General features: G+C 42.5%; 1 protein-coding gene across 11 annotated transcripts in view; it reads left to right on the top strand.

The window, feature by feature from the left end:
* The window catches only part of ZMYND8 (zinc finger MYND-type containing 8), a 132,112-nt gene that overhangs the window by 33,152 nt on the left and 81,841 nt on the right, over positions 1-17,119 (top strand). For all 11 annotated transcript variants that reach the window (XM_038749920.1, XM_038749924.1, XM_038749921.1 and 8 more), the window contains exon 3: positions 7,659-7,807. In XM_038749920.1, coding sequence (XP_038605848.1) covers positions 7,659-7,807 — 149 coding nt within the window. The remainder of the gene's footprint in view (positions 1-7,658; positions 7,808-17,119) is intronic.

Genomic DNA, 17,119 nt, shown 5'->3' with positions numbered 1-17,119 from the left:
CGCTTACTATGTGCAAAGCACTGTTCTAAGCGCTGGGGGGAATACAAGGAGATGAGGTTGTCCCATGTGGGGTTTACAGTCTTAATCCCCATTTTCCAGATGAGGGAACTGAGGCACAGAGAAGTGAAGTGACTTGCCCAAGGTCACACAGCAGACATGTGGGGGAGGCGGGATTCGAACCCATAGCCTCTGACTCCCAAGCCCGCGCTCTTTCCGCTGAGCCACACTGCTTCTCTGTTAGCCCCCTGTGGGACAACTTGATCACCTTGTAACCTCCCCAGTGCTTGGCACATAGTAAGCGCTTAATAAATGCCATTATTATTATTACTTCACTACTCTGTGCCTCAGTTATCTCATCTGTAAAATAGGGATTAAGATTGTGAGCCCCATGTGGGACAGGGACTGTGTCCAACCTGAATATCTTAGATCTATCCTCGCACTTAGAACAGTGCCTGGCACATAGTAAGAGCTAAACAAATACCATTAGAAAAAAACCAACAAGTACGACACAGCACGTAACCCACACAGGGCTCACAGTGTAAGTACTCTCAGCTTCACCACTCGTCTGCTGTGTGTCCTTGGGGAAGTCACTTCACCTCAGTTCCCTCATCTGTAAAACAGGGGTTAAGACTGTGAGCCCCACTTGGGACAGGAACTGTGTCCAACCAATTTGCTTGTATCCAGCCAAGAACTTAGTACAGTGCCTGACACATAGTAAGCACTTAACAAATCCCATTATTATTATTACTCTCCCAAGAGCTTAGTAAAGTGTTCCACACACAGTATGCACTTAATAAATACCACGGATTGACTCAACATGAAAGCTCTTTGGGAAGATTCACATGTGGCATGGCTTTTGTCAGCCTTTTTAAGCTTCCTGATGGGAAAGGATGCATCCAGGAACATTATATGTAATATTAATAAGCACTTAATACAGTGCTCCCAGTAAGTGCTTAATAAATACAACTGAATTAATGATTTTGGGTGCATCATCTGGGACTAATGATTTTGGGTGCATCATCTGGGACTATGAAAATCATGATTCATTCAGTGCTTGGGAGAGTACATTCATTCAGTCATACTTATTGAGCACTTACTGAGTGCAGGGCACTCTACTAAGCGCTTGGAAAGTACAATTCAGCAACAAGGAGAGACAATCCCTGCCCACAGCTGGCTCATTTTCTAGAAGGGCTTCCCCTGCCGAATACCTCGGTTTTAAAGTTGTTCTTCCCAATGCAACATGTCTCTAAATGGCTCAGAAGTCCAGAAAGTGACATGCCTTTTTTTCTCAGTTGGGTGTGGTATCGGACTTCTCTTACATTTAGTTCCAAAGCTTCGTTTCATTATGCTTTAATGACTCTCTGCTTACGTCCACTGGCCAGGAGGAGCCAGCCTTGCTTCAAGTACCTGTTCTATATCTTTTAAAAACGTTTTGAAATGATTAACTGTTTTCTGCTTTGCTTCTTCTTAGAGCCGCATGTGGTCATGTTTGAAGTATGCTATGGAGTGTGTTGGAAATTACGCTTAAGTGCTTCCTTTCTTATTCTCCATAGGCCAACAGTAGCTGATTCTGTGCAATCACAGCTACTCTGATAGCAGCTATCAATCACGCTGTTTTTCCAATAATTTTGCAGTTCATTTGAGAAAGATCAAGCAAGGACCGCCCTAGATTGTACGGCTTAATTCCTGTCTTCTTCCGATTTCACCAGCTTGTCTAGATCTAGATAGAGAAGCAGTGTGGTCTCATGGACCTGCGAGACAGAGGACCTGGGTTCTAATTCTGCTCCACCAACTGCTTGGAGGGTGACCTGGACAAGTCATTTCACTTGATCTGGGCCTCAGTTTCCTCAGCTTTAAAATGGGGATTCAGTGCCTGTTCTCCCTCCTCCTTAGACCAGTGAGCCCTGTGGGACAGGGCCTGTGGTCAATCTGATTAATGTACCTACCCCAGCACTTAAATGATGATGACGATGATGGTGGCATTTATTAAGTGCTTACTATGTGCAAAGCACTGTTCTAAGCGCTGGGGAGGTTACAAGGTGATCAGGTTGTCCCACGGGGGGGTTCACAGTATTAATCCCCATTTTACAGTTGAGGTAACTGAGGCACAGAGAAGTTAAGTGACTTGCCCAAAGTCACACAGCAGACAAGTGGAGGAGCTGGGATTTGAACCTGTGACCTCTGACACCAAAGCCCGGGCTCTTTCCACTGAGCCACGCTGCTCCTTGGCTTCCACTGCAGCCACCCTGCAGAAGCACTGGACACAAAATATGTGCTTAATAGACTGTGAGCCCATTGTTGGGTAGGGATTGTCTCTATTTGTTGCCGAATTGTACTTTCCAAGCACTTAGTACAGTGCTTAGTACAGTACTTAGCACACAGTAAGCACTTAGTAAATACAGTTGAATGAGTGAATGAACAAAGATCTTAATAATAATGATCCCCTTGGTCATCCAGTTCACACATGCAATCCAGCTTCAAATGCGTCTTTCCAGAACATTTTTTCTATTTCTCCTGACAAGTGACCTTGATTGTGTTTATCGCCAAGATTTTGGGGAGGCAGGAGGGTAGAAGAGGGAGTGGTCTTGGGAGTACTTTCAGAAATTATTTTATTTCCCCCAGGATGGGTATTTTTGTAAGAATCGAAATTAGCATTAAGATCCCCAATCCAGGTTCAGATGCAGGGCCAATCTAGGGATAAGCATTCCCAGAAATGGAGTGTCATTTTCCAGACACCAGGGAGCTAAGCAAGGGATGAAGAGGCTATGATTCATTGCTGGAACTGGGGAAAAAAGGGTCAGATGGTGGCCAGTGAAATGGTGGCTAGTGGGTAGACCACAAGCCCGGGAGTCAGAAGGACCTGGGTTCTAATCCTGGCTCCGCCGCGTGTCTGCTGTGTGACCTTGGATGAGTCACTGCACTTCTCTTTTACCTTATCCTTAAAATGGGGATTAAGGCTGGGAGTCCCATGTGAGAGTCCAACCTGATCAGTTTGTATTTATCCTAGCGCTTAGTATAGTGCCTGATGCTTAACAAATACCACACACAAAAAAAGTTGCCGACACAATGTGAAGGATGTTCAGCCTGGGCTACAACCCCTTCCTCCAGTGATCTGCGCACCATAAACGCTCAGTAAATGCCATTCGGTCATTCTTTCAATCAAATCACTGCACAGAGCCATCAATCAATCAATCAATCGTCTTTATTGAGCACTTACTGTGTGCAGAGCACTGTACTAAGCGCTTGGGAAGTACAAGTTGGCAACATAGAGACAGTCCCTACCCAACAGTGGGCTCACAGTCTAGAAGGGGGAGACAGAGAACAAAACCAGACATATTAACAAAATAAAAATAAAATAAAATAATAAAATAAAATAAAATAAAATACTGAGTGCTTGGAAAGTACAATTCAGCAGCAAATAGAGACCATGCCTACCCAACAACGGGTTCACAGTCCAGAAGGGATGGATTTTTAGGGTAGGGGGGTGAGGTGATGTTGGGCTGTTTAGGGAATCTATTACTCTAAATAGCCAGGGTTGGGGAGGGAGCAGTTAATTTGTAAATTGAGATTCTGCAACGCATGGTGGTATTAGATCAAGAGTCAGAATTGAAGAGAGTAATGACCAAAACAAAAATAGTACTTCAGATTAATGTAATAAGTCCTCTGGCCAAAACCCTCTCCCTAGATTCACATATATCCTTCTAAGGAGGTTAGTCAGAGAGAGGGATTATAACCTCCAGTTGGAGAAAAAGAGGCTGTGAAAGATGGAGATTGTACTATTGTATAATAGGATCATTCTGTTGGAACTAAATGAAAGGGGTTTTTTTTGGGTTTGTGACGTGGCTGGTCAGAGGATTACAAACAGTTAATGGTTAGGAGATGGGTGGGGGAAGGGAAGAGGTTGGGTAAGAAAGATAGTGTTATTTTAATTGAAAAAGGTTTGTTACCATACTAATGACTTTGTTCCGGCAGATCAAATTAGTATGCCTCTTCAGGATAGGGTTAATGATGGGGATATCTTTTTCCCATCCCCCTACAGTTCCCCAAACAGACTTTGCAGATTCATAAGGTAATACTGAAATATCACATGGCAAATATATATATATATATATATGTATATATATATATACATATATATATACATATATATATATATATATATATAACATTCTTAAGTTCCATGCTGCCTTCTTTAGTATCTTCAGGTGTCTTTTCCCACAGCACACAATCCTCCAAAAACAGGATCTTTATGGACTTCAAACATTTTCTTCATAAATAAACGTGCATTAAAACTTACTAGACTTTCAGCTTGTTGTGGGCAGGAAATGTGTCTGTTAAATTGTTGTGCTGTACTCACCCAAACGCTCAGTACAGTATTCTGCATACAGTAAGTGCTCAATAAATACGACTGATTGAAAACAGTGCGTGCATGCTAGAAAGGACAGCTTTGTATATACAACCTTTTAAAAAAAATAACTCCTCCTCCCTCACGTTTCAGGTATTTCTGTTCCTAACAATATTTAACTGATTTTATCCTGGACAAAATTTAAGCAGTCCAAGAATTTACAAACCTCTAAGACTGTACTTTTTGAAGGAGACTTTAATCACCAGTCATCCTTGTTTCAAAGGACTCACAGATTCCCCCCCCCCCTGCAGCAAAACCTATTTTTTCCTCCATTCTTATCATCCACAGAAACTAAGCTTGTCTTCATTTTTACCTTCAAATATCCCCATTTCCAACTTTCTAGTTGGGGCACATGTGTGTGTGCTAGTAAATATATAATTATACTTACATATTATATTTCAACTCCTTGTGGATGCTGATGTGATTTTCATTGACTCCAGAGGGAAGACATTTGTGGGGTTGGAATCCCTTTACTCCTGGCGTGAGGTTAAAAACAAAAAACAACGAACAAACCAAAAACCATATTTGTTGGGGTGTATTTCTGTGTAGGTTTTTTTTTCCTCTTTTGGGGGAGTTGGGAAAAGACAACAAAGAGGAGTTAGTGGGGTGGAAAAGCGATTATTTTCCAATAGAGAGAAACATGTTAAGTTTCATTTTAGTGTAATTTTCTCCTTACTATCATCTTGTTAACTCAGAGGCCTGTAGTCTAGCAAACCTCTGCCCCAGGTGCCATCGTTTAATTAGATGCTAATGAGGAAAAAGTGGCATTACTTGTGTTATTTTTCTGCCCTGTTCAGGCTTTGGAAAGCCTGACTTAAAACTGGTTTTTCCCTGACTTTGCAGGCCAGCTTGAAAGTCAGTTGCCTTTTTCTTCAGAGGGAGTTGGCCCACAGCACTAGTTTTTTTAGTATTTTCAACAGACAACATGGCTGATGCAGCACACAGTAAGTTAGATGCATTTCTGATTGCAGGGAAAACTGCATATTTGCACGGGTAACAGGATGGGCTGCTTTGCACATTCTCCTTCCACAAAGGTAAATGTGACACTGTGTGAAGAGATTGAATTTAAAAATGGGGGGAATGGCAAATATGGCATCAATAACTGTTTCAGGGGTCACCTTCTACAATTCTTGCTTTATGAGTCAGAAGCTTTCAAAACAACATTATCCCCGCAACTGCTTTATAAGACACATGTTTGCCGATGCTTCTTACCGAATTTAAATTTATTGGCATCAAAACGTAAGGGTAACTCCCAGGCCTGACATAACTTCACCTAACTTGCTTTAAGGTTGTTTTTTAAGGAGAGGCAGAGAAGTAGATGTATGACAAAGATAAATAAATTGTAACTTTTCCTGTGCTCCTGGCTTAAAAAAAAAAGCTTTCATAGTAAGATTTATTTTGTGTCAATTTGATGGAATGTGACAATCTGGAAACTGAATGAGGCAGAGTTACAGTAAAAGGAGCTGATGGTTTTAAAAAGAGAAGCAGCGTGGCTCAGTGGAAAGAGCACGGGCTTTGGAGTCAGAGGTCATGGGTTCAAATCCCGGCTCCACCAGTTTGTCAGCTGTGTGACTTTGGGCAAGTCACTTAACTTCTCTGGGCCTCAGTTACCTCATCTGTAAAATGGGGATGAAGACTGTGAGCCCCTCGTGGGACAACCTGATCACCTTGTAATCCCCAGCGCTTAGAACAGTGCTTTGCACATAGTAAGCACTTAATAAATGCCATCATTATTAAAAAGCAGCTCCCATCTCCCGAGACTGGATGATGTACAGTGTGGTATAGTGGCTAGAGCACGGGCCTGGGAGTTAGAAGGTCACGAGTTCTAATTCCGGCTCTGCCACTTGTCTGTTGTGTGACCTTGGGCAAGTCACTTCACTTCCCTGGGCCTCAGTTACCTCATCTGTAAAATGAGTGAGACTCTGAGCCCCAAATGGGACAGGGAATGCATCCAACCCGATTTGCTTGAATCCACCCCAGCGCTTAGTACAGTGCCGGCACATAGTAAGTGCTTGACAAATACCACAGTTATGTTCGAATCCTTGGGAACTACCATCATACCACTGGTAGAGTCTTCCTGGAATACAAACAACAATAATAAATATCTTTGCTTGTGTGGACCTGCCCTGAATGTTTATGGAAACCAACAGAAGAAACTCTGGCCTCTACCTAAATAAGGGGTGACCTGTGAATTTCAGGGAGCAGGCTTTGATGCTGTCTTCATACAAACCCTTTCGTAACGTTGAGGTTGCCAATAACTCTTCTCCCAAGCCCTGTAACATTTGTTTCCTAAAGGAGTAGGGCTTCTGCAGCTGCCAGCCATAGCACATGGTGGCAGAGTCCTTTCTTGCAGTAAATGCGATTAAAAGTTGTCAATGAAGTGGTCTTCAGTTGTTGAAGGTGAACTGTGTGGTATTGTATATTGCTTATGAATCCCCCTCTCCATCCCCCTCATCTTACCTCCTTCCCTTCCCCACAGCACCTGTATATATGTATATATGCCTGTACATATTTATTACTCTATTTATTTATTTATTTTACTTGTACATATCTATTCTATTTATTTTATTTTGTTAGTATGTTTGGTTTTGTTCTCTGTCTCCCCCTTTTTAGACTGTGAGCCCACTGTTGGGTAGGGACTGTCTCTATATGTTGCCAACTTGTACTTCCCAAGCGCTTAGTACAGTGCTCTGCACACAGTGAGCGCTCAATAAATACGATTGATTGATTGATAGAATAATCGCTGAGAACATAAAAGTGGGAAGAGGAGTTGGGAAAACAAGTGGGAAGAGCTTGCTTTTATTGAACTGTTGGTTTATTGCGTGGGAGAATCACAATTTATGTAAAATTTGCTGCTAGATTAAAATAGATGGTAGGGGAAAGGGTGTTGCGGGGCAGGGGGGGTGGGGGGGAGTTAGGAATATGGGGAAATTGTCCTGGATTGAAAGAGGAAAAGGGTTTTGAGAGACCAGGCTGAGAAAATGAAAGTATTTGGGCCTTGTGATGGATAAGTATTAGGCCAGTAATGTACTTCTGGGTTCTCAATCTCTCTTGTTCTTGACTCAGGGAGTCAAAATGCCAAATTGGAATCTGAAGAAACATTTAATCCCAGAAGAAGGAGGTAATCAATCCTAAATGCATGGTGAAGCTTTCATTTTCCTTGAATTAACACTGATATTTTCTTCCTAGTATGAGCTGTTTCGCAGGGTGAGTTGGCGTTTTTAAACGTGTGGTCCTGTGTTTCTTTTTATAGATCCTGGTTCTACTGAGCGAGCAGCACAAAAAAGGAAATTTCCCAGCCCTCCTCACTCTTCCAATGGCCACTCTCCGCAAGAGACGTCGACGAGTCCTATTAAAAAGAAAAAGAAACCTGGTTTATTGAACAATAACAGTAAGGAACAGGTAAAAGAAATCCCTGGGTAGAGCACAGCTTAGGTGTCCAAGTAACAAAGGTGTTTAGGGAGAATAACTTTTCCCCATCGCTAGCTCTGTAGTCGAAGACACAGTTTCATCTTGTTAATGATGATGATATTCGTTAAGTACTCGACTAAGCACTGGGGTAGTTACAAGAAAATCAGGTTGGACACAGTCCCTGTCCCTCATGGGGCTCAGAGTGGAAGTGGAAGGGAGAACAGATGATGAATCTCCATTTTACAGATTCATTCATTCATTTAGTCGTATTTATTGAGCGCTTACTTTGTGCAGAGTACTGTACTAAGCACTTGGAAAGTACAATACAGCAATAAAGAGCCCACAGCGGGCTCTTAGTCTAGAGGTGAGTACCTGAGGCACAGAGAGGTTAAGTGACTTACCCAAGGTGACACATTTCCAGGCTAAACAACCAGAACTTCTGTTTTCTGTTTGCCCCTTAAACCGCTCCCACGCTGGAGTGGGCCCAGAATTCAGATCCTACATCAGAACAGACTAGATTTTAAAAATACCTCACTCAGCATGGATGAAGCTGTGTTTTGAGAACAGTTTTTTAAACAAACAAAAAAACCCTGATTTTTGGGTGAGGAATCTTTTAATTCCTCTTGACCATAAGTGTGTGTGTGTTGGTGCTACTACAGTCCTCTGCTCATTAAGTAGGAGTTGTGGGATTACTGATCAATCAGTATATTTATTAAGTGCTTAATCCGTACTGAACAGTGTATTAAGAGTTTGAGCGAGACAATAGATTTAAGTAGAACTAATCCCTGCCTTCCAGGAAGATGGGGACCAATGGAAAACGATAACAGGCTAGCTTGGCACTTCGTACAGTGCTCTGCACACAGTAAATGCTTAATAAGTATGATTGAATGCATGAATTTTGACGTGTTGGTAGGAATGTTTTAGTAATGGGGCTTGGACAGTATATAGCTATCTTTTTTAATAGTTCCCAAAAGGTGTAGAAAATTATATTTATTTAATTCAGCGATTCATACTGATTTGGGAAGCAGCGTGGCGTAGCGGAAAGTGCAAGGGCTTGGGAGTCAGAAGGTTATAGATTCTAATACTGGCTCCACCACGTGTCCGCTGGGTGACCTTGGGCAGGTCACTTCACTTGGGCCTCATTTACCTCATCTGTAAAATGGGGATTAAGACTGTGAACCCCACGAGGGACAACCTGATCACCTTGTAACCTCCCCCGCGCTTAGAACAGTGCCTTGCACATAGTAAGCACTTAACAAATGCCATTATTATTATTGTTATTATAGTAAGCGCTTCACAAATACCATCATCATTACTATTATTGTGTAGGACAGGGACTGGGTCAAACCTGATTAACTTGTATCTATCGCAGCGCTTAGAACAGTGCTTGGCACATAGTGAGTGCCTAACAAGTATTGTTGTTATTATTTCACTATTATTAAAGACATGTTACTGGGGCTTATATAACAGAAACCCAGAAATCTTATCCGAGTTAATGGTTCAGTTTACACTCTAGGGCTGGCATTGTGTTGGGGAGGGGTAGATAGGAGAATAGGAGATAGGGCTAATTCCCGGAAATCCCAGCAAAAATGGAAGCAGCATATCCTAGAGGAAACAGGCCTAGGATTCAGAAGCCCCTGGGCTCTCATCCTGGCTCTGCCAGTTCATTGCTTGGTGACCTTGGGCAACTCACTTAACTTCTCTGAACCTCAGTTAACTATAAAAAAGGGAATTAAATGCCGCTTTCCCCTCCTATTTAGGTAGTCATCGTATTTCTTGAGTGCTGCCTGTGTTCAGAGCACTGTACTAAGCGCTTGGGAGAGTCCCTCATTGGGTCAGGGACTGGGTCCAACCTAATTAACCTGCATCAATCAATCAATCAATTGTATTTATTGAGTGCTTACTGTGTGCAGAGCACTGTACTAAGCACTTGGGAAGAACAAGTTGGCAACATATAGAGACAGTCCCTAACCAACAGTGGGCTCACAATCTAAAAGGGGGAGATGGAGAACAAAACCAAATATACTAACAAAATAAAATAAATAGAATAGATATGTACAAGTAAAATAAATAAATAAATAGAGTAATAAATATGTACAAACATATATACATATATACAGGCCACCCCAGTGCTTACAAGAAGAAATACCATTCCATAATAATTAATTGCCAATTACCATAATTATTAAGAAGCAGCGTGGCTCAGTGGAAAGAGCCCGGGCTTTGGAGTCAGAGGTCATGGGTTCAAATCCCGGCTCCGCCAATTGTCAGCAGTGTGACTCTGGGCAAGTCACTTCACTTCTCTGGGCCTCAGTTCCCTCATCTGGAAAATGGGGGTGAAGACTGTGAGCCCACCGTGGGACAACCTGATCACCTTGTAACCTCCCCAGCACTTAGAACAGTGCTTGGCACATAGTAAGCGCTTAATAAATGCTATTATTATTATTATTATTATTATTATTATTATTATTATTATTATTATTATTATTATTATAAAGCACGGGCCTGGGAATCAGAAGGACCTGGGTTCTAATCCAGACACTGCCACTTGTCTGCTGTGTGACCTTGGGCAAGTCATTCATCCCCATCCTTGGTCAACTGTCCAGGTGATCGTGGGCAAGAAACTCAGCCTCATTATTGAAGAAATTGATGATCGAACACCTGTTACCTGATTTATGCATGTAAATAGGGTTCTTGTAAACGAATGGGACTAAATCACATTTTGAGCATGTTTTCTGAGGGCCTTTCTAGGTGTGGCACTCGAAGTAAAGTATTAAACTGGTTGAGAAGAAATTGGATCCATAACTGCGCAATTACCACATCATTATACAAGTTCGAGCTTGATTCTTTAATTACTGTAGGCTGTGATCTCTAGACTGTCTACCAACTCTGTATTGAAATCTCCCAAGCATTTAGCACAGGGTTCTGCACACAGTAAGGGCTCAATGAATATCATTGATGAGAGTTCTGTTTATTTATATGGATGCTATCGATGCCTGTCTACTTTTTTGTTTTGTTGTCTGTCTTCCCCCTTCTAGACTGTGAGCCGTTGTTGGGTTGGGATTGTCCCTATTTGTTACCAAATCATACTTTCCAAGCGCTTAGTACAGTGCTCTGCACCCAGTAAGTGCTCAATAAATACGATTGATTGAATGAATGAATATAGAGGTAGCACCATACACCCTGACAGACTAAAATAAAAAAAACCCTTTTAACTCCCCGTAGACTAATAGTTTGATATTCACCTGCTTCAGTGTTTTGATTTATTATTCAAGCAGTTTTTTTTAATTTACTGCAAATCTGCAAAAACCTTGAGAACTGGAGAATCGCTACTGGTTGTGTAGCTGATTCTAGAGAAGCAGCATGGCATAGTGGAAAGAGCACAGGCTTGGGAGCCAGAGGATGTGGGTTCTAATCTCGCCTTTGCCACTTGTCTGCCACTTAACGTCTCTGTGCCTCAGTTACCTCATCTGTAAAATGGGGATTCAAAGTGTGAGGCCCACGTGGGACAATCTGATTATTTTGTATCTACCCCAGCATTTAGAACAGTGCTTGGCACATGGTAAGTGCTTAACAAATACCATTATTATTATTATTATTATTATTACTTCTCATGAAGAACTACTGCTCGGAGATTGTGAGCCCTTTGAGAGCCAGGGACCATGTCTAATTTATTTTTGAATTCTATTTTTTTTATTTCCATGAGATTTGTTTAGCACTTGCTATGTGTCAAGCACTGGGGTAGATACAAGTTTATCAGGTTGGACACAGTCTCTGTCCTACTTGGCCATCACAGCCTAAATTGCGGGGAGGAGGATTTAATCCTCATTTTAGAGATCAGGTAACTGGTACTTGTAACAGATTTCCATCTGCATATTCTTTCTCAAAGTTCCGTATGGTGCTTTGCATGGGTAAACACAATAAATAAATAAATGCTTTTACTATTTAAAACAGAAAAAGTATTACCAAGAATACATAGTGGTTTAGGTGGGGAATCTTGAATCAAGGAAAAAGTACATTAAAAAAAAATTAAAATATTGAAACATTTTCTTGAAGCTAAAGCAAAGCAAGGAGTGTCTAGTTGGGAAATTTCACCCACCAATTTTAGTCCTCCACCTTTTGGTACTTAAGTTTTTCTGTTCCATGATTTTATTTTAGTCTCTTACCACATTGAAAGGAAGTGAGGTGCTGAATCTCCGTAAGGCTAAAGCATTTGAAAAACCATGGGTGCTGACTGGAAAGCTTCATTCCATTTAGAAACAGTTCTTCTTGCTTTTTTATAGTATTTGTTAAGCATTAACTATGTTCCAGGCACTGTTTTTTTTAAATGTCATTTATTAAATACTTACTATGTGCAAAGCACTGTTCAAAGCACTGGGGAGGTTACAAGGTGATCAGGTTGTCCCGTGTGGGGCTCACAGTCTTAATCCCCATTTTACAGATGAGGTAACTGAGGCACAGACAAGTTAAGTGACTTGCCCAAAGTCACACAGCTGACAAGTGGCGGAGCTGGAATTTGAACCCATGACCTCTGATTCCAAAGCCCATGCTCTTTCCACTGTGGCAGAGCCGGAATTTGAACCCATGACCTCTGACTCCAAAGCCCATGCTCTTTCCACTGAGCCACGCTGCTTCTCTAAGCACTGGGGTAGATACAAGCTAATCAGCTTGGACAAAGTCCTAGTCCCAAGTGGGGCTCACGTTTTTAATCCCCATTTTACAGATGAGGGAACTGAGACCCAGAGAAGTGAAGTGACTTGCCCAAAGTCACACAGCTGACAAGTGGCGGAGCTGGAATTTGAACCCATGACCTCTGCCTCCAAAGCCCATGCTCTTTCCACTGAGCCACGCTGCTTCTCTAAGCACTGGGGTAGATACAAGCCAGTCAGCTTGGACAAAGTCCCTGTCCCAAGTGGGGCTCACATTCTTAATCCCCATTTTACAGATGAGGGAACTGAGACCCAGAGAAGTGAAGTGACTTGTCCAAGGTCACACAGCAGACAAGTGGAAGAGCCGAGATGAGCTCGCAGGTTCTCCTGGTTCCCAGGCTTATGCTCTACTTACTAGGCCTCCCTTGCTTGTTATTTAAAATATGTTTTCTGAGGAGTGTTCCTTTTCTCACTCCCTCCGGCCCCTACCCTGCTTCTTGCTGATTTCCTAGGGATTTGAAAGTGAAATCACTGTTGCTCAGATTTCACCATTTTTTTCACCAGAAGCCACAATGATGATGCTGTAATAGAGTAGTTCATTCATTCATTCAACCGTACTTGTTGAGCGCTTACTGTGTGCAGAACACTGTACTGAGCGCTCGGGAAGTACAAATCGGCAACATATAGAGATGGTCCCTACCCAACAACAGGCTCACCATTTAGCAACCTTCCCAAGGGACCTGCAAAAATCTGCCTCTTAATAGGGGGAGCCTTGAACCGATAAATTGGTGTGAACAGATCATTGTATATGATCAGGCCTATTTTAAAATACGGGACCTGCAAAAATTTGCCTCCTGAGAGGGGTAATAGTAACAGTAATAATGATGGTATTTGTTGAGCGCTTACTATGTGCCAAGCACTGTTCTAGGCACTGGGGTAGACACAAGGTAATCAGGTTGTCCCATGTGGGGCTCACAGTCTTAATCTCCATTTTCCAGATGAGGGAATTGAGGCACAGAGAAGTTAAGTGACTTGCCCAGAGGCACACAGCTGACAAGTGGCGGAGCAGGCATTAGAACCCATGACCACTGACTCCCAAGCCCGGGCTCTTTCCACTAAGCCAAGCTGTTTCTCTAAGATTGGTCTGTGTGACTGTGAACTATTTGTGAGACAGGGACTGTGTCCCTGTTATTTTGTTTCCCCCCCCAGTGCTTAGTAAAGTGCCTGGCACATAGTAAATGTTTAACAAATATCATTATTATGATAATAATTATTGTTAACACAACATTCCATGTGAGCAGGACTATTTTCAAACCACATATGTTTCAGACATTCCCAAAGAAGCATTAGACACTCAATCAATCAATCAATCAGTTGTATTTATTGAGCGCTTACTGTGTACAGAGCACTGTACTAAGCGCTTGGGAAGTACAAGTTGGCAACATAGAGAGACAGTCCCTACCCAACAGTGGGCTCACAGTCTAAAAGGGGGAGACAGAGAACAAAACCAAACATACTAACAAAATAAAATAAATAGAATAGATATGTACAAGTAAAATAAATAAATAAATAGAGTAATAAATATGTACAAACATATATACATATATACAGGTGCTGTGGGGAAGGGAAGGAGGTAGATGGGGGGGATGGAGAGGGGGGCTCAATCTGGGAAGGCCTTGAGCAAGTAGTTACCCCCTCTCCCCCCAGGCCCATAGCACTTTGCAGCATGGCAGAGTGGATAGAGCATAGCCTTAGGAGTCAGAAGGTCATGGGTTCTAATCCCAGTTCCACCACTTGGCTGTGTGACCTTGGGAAAGTCACTTCACTTCTGTGCCCAGTTACCTTATCTGTAAAATGGGGATTGAGACTATATATTATGTTGCCAACTTGTACTTCCCAAGCATTTAGTACAGTCCTCTGCACACAGTAAGCGCTCAATAAATACAATTGATTGATTATAAGCCCCATGTGTGACAGGGACTGTGTCCAATCCAATTTGCTTGGATCCACTCCAGCACTTAGTACAGTGCCTGGCTCATAGTAAGTGCTTAATAAACACTACAACGATTATTATTTCCCGTATCTGTAATTTATTTGAATGTCTGCCTCCCCCTTAGACTGTAAATTCTGTGTGGGCAAGGATTGTGTCTACTGACTTGATTGTCCTGTATGCTCCCAAGCACCTAGTATTTATTTATTTACTTTTATTTAATGCTGTTTGGTAAGCGCTTGCCAGCCACTGTAGTAAGTGCTGGGGTAGATACAAGCTAATTCTGTTGGACACAGTCTCTGTCTCACATGGGGCTCACAGTCTCAGTCCCATTTTACAGATGCGATAACTGAGGCACAGAGACGTGAAGATAATTCAGTCGTATTTATTGAGTGCTTATTGTGTGCCAAGCACTGTACTAAGCACTTGTCCAAGGTCACCCAGCAGACAAGTGGCGGAGCTGGGATTAGAACCCAGGTCCCCCGACTCCCAAGCCCGTGCTCTTTCGACTAGGCCATGCTACTTCCCAGTGCTCAGTACATAGTAAGGATTCAGTAAGTGTCATGAAAGCACAGTGCCTCTCACAGTGCAGTACGTTTGGTAGGTGCTCAATAAATACCATTACTGCCACCATCACTACTACTGCTACACTAAAGTATGGGAATTTCAATCAATCCATTGGTTCTATTTATTGAGCACTTACTGTGTGCAAAGCACTGTACTAAGTGCTTGGGAGAGTACAGTGCAACAGAGTTGGTAGACTAGAAGGGGATACAGACATGGATATAAGTAAATTATGGAGTTGTAACATTCATTCACTCATTAATCGTATTTATTGAGTGCTTATTGTGTGCAGAGCACTGGACTAAGCGCTTAGGAAGTACAAGTTGGCAACATATAGAGACGGTCCCTACCCAACAACGGGCGCACAGTCTAGAAGGGGGAGACGGACAACAAAACAAAACATGTGGACAGGTGTCAAGTCCTCAGAACAAATAGAATTAAAGCTAAATGCACATCATTAACACAATAAATAGAATAGTAAATATGTACAAGTAAAATAAATAGAGTGATAAATCTGTACAAACATATATACAGGTGCTGTGGGGAGGGGAAGGAGGTAGGGTGGGGGGGATGGGGAGGAGGAGAGGAAAAAGGGGGTTCAGTGTGGGAAGGCCTCCTGGAGGAGGTGAGCTCTCAGTAGGGCTTTGAAGGGAGGAAGAGAGCTAGCTTGGCGGATATGTGGAGGGAGGGAATTCCGGGCCAGGGGGAGGACGTGGGCCGGGGGTCGACGGCGGGACAGGTGAGAATGAGGTACAGTGAGGAGGTTAGCGGCAGAGGAGATACCATTATTATTATTAATTATTATTAGAAATGCTGTGGGGTTGAGAGAAGGGTGAATAAAAGTGCAAATCCTAGTAGGAAGGTGATAGAAGGGAGTGGGAGAAGAGGATGAGAGCTTAGTCGAAGAAGGCCTCTTGTTTGAAGTGCTTACTATGTGCCTAGCATTGTACTAAGCACTGGGGTAGGTCCAAATCAATCAGTGGTATTTATTGAGCACTTAATCAATCAGTCAATCATCTTTATTGAGCGCTTACTGTGTGCAGAGCACTGTACTAAGCGCTTGGGAAGTACAAGTTGGCAACATCAATGTTTGCGGAACACCATATTAGGATCTTGGGAGATTATAGTCGGTAGAAGGGTGAACATAATCCACCCCAATTCCAGCACTTAGAACACTGCTTGGCACCTAGTAAGCGCCTTACAAATACCATCATTATTATAACTGGGTCTCCCTTATGGAGCGCACAATCTATTTAGGAGAGAAAGCCGTTTTTGAACCCCAGTTTTGCAAGCGACGGCAGCGAGAAGTAAAATGGCACCGAGAAAGGAAAATGACTTGTCCAAAGTCACACCGCAGGCAAGTGGCAGAGCTGGGATTAGAACTCAGATCCTCTGATTCCCAGGCTCCTTCCACTAGGCCCTGCTGCTTCTCAGGAGTCATTCTTAGGGTTCCTTCAAGTATATCATAGAAACAATATCGAGAAAATAATCAGTGTAAGACCAAAAAAAAAAAAGCCGTCAGAACAAATAGAATTAAAGCTAAATGCACATCATTAACAAAATAAATAGAATAGTAAATATGTACAAGTAAAATAAATAGAGTGATAAATCTGTACAAACATATATACAGGTGCTGTGGGGAGGGGAAGGAGGTAAGATTGGGGGGTTGGAGAGGGGGACGAGGGGGAGAGGAAGAAAGCCGTTTTTGAACCCCAGTTTTGCAAGCGACGGCAGCGAGAAGTAAAATAGCACCGAGAAAGGAAAATGACTTGTCCAAAGTCACACCGCAGGCAAGTGGCAGAGCTGGGATTAAAACTCAGATCCTCTAATTCCCAGGCTCCTTCCATTAGGCCCTGCTGCTTCTCAGGAGTCATTCTTAGGGTTCCTTCAAGTACATCATAGAAACAATATCGAGAAAATAATCAGTGTAAGACCAGAAAAAAAAAAGCCAAAAGATTTCATCGTGGTTAGAAAATGCTGATTATTGGCCAGAGAACTGAAGAACCAAGTCAGTGCTTCTGGGCGTTTTGTTTAGTTGTGTTTTCTTTGGCTGTGCCATTGACTTGCTGGGTAACTGAATAAAATGGGGAGCTTTGAGAG

Source organism: Tachyglossus aculeatus, chromosome 8, assembly GCF_015852505.1.
Source record: "Tachyglossus aculeatus isolate mTacAcu1 chromosome 8, mTacAcu1.pri, whole genome shotgun sequence".
Taxonomy (NCBI): Eukaryota; Metazoa; Chordata; class Mammalia; order Monotremata; family Tachyglossidae; genus Tachyglossus; species Tachyglossus aculeatus.
This window is presented reverse-complemented; position numbering and strand designations above follow the sequence as displayed.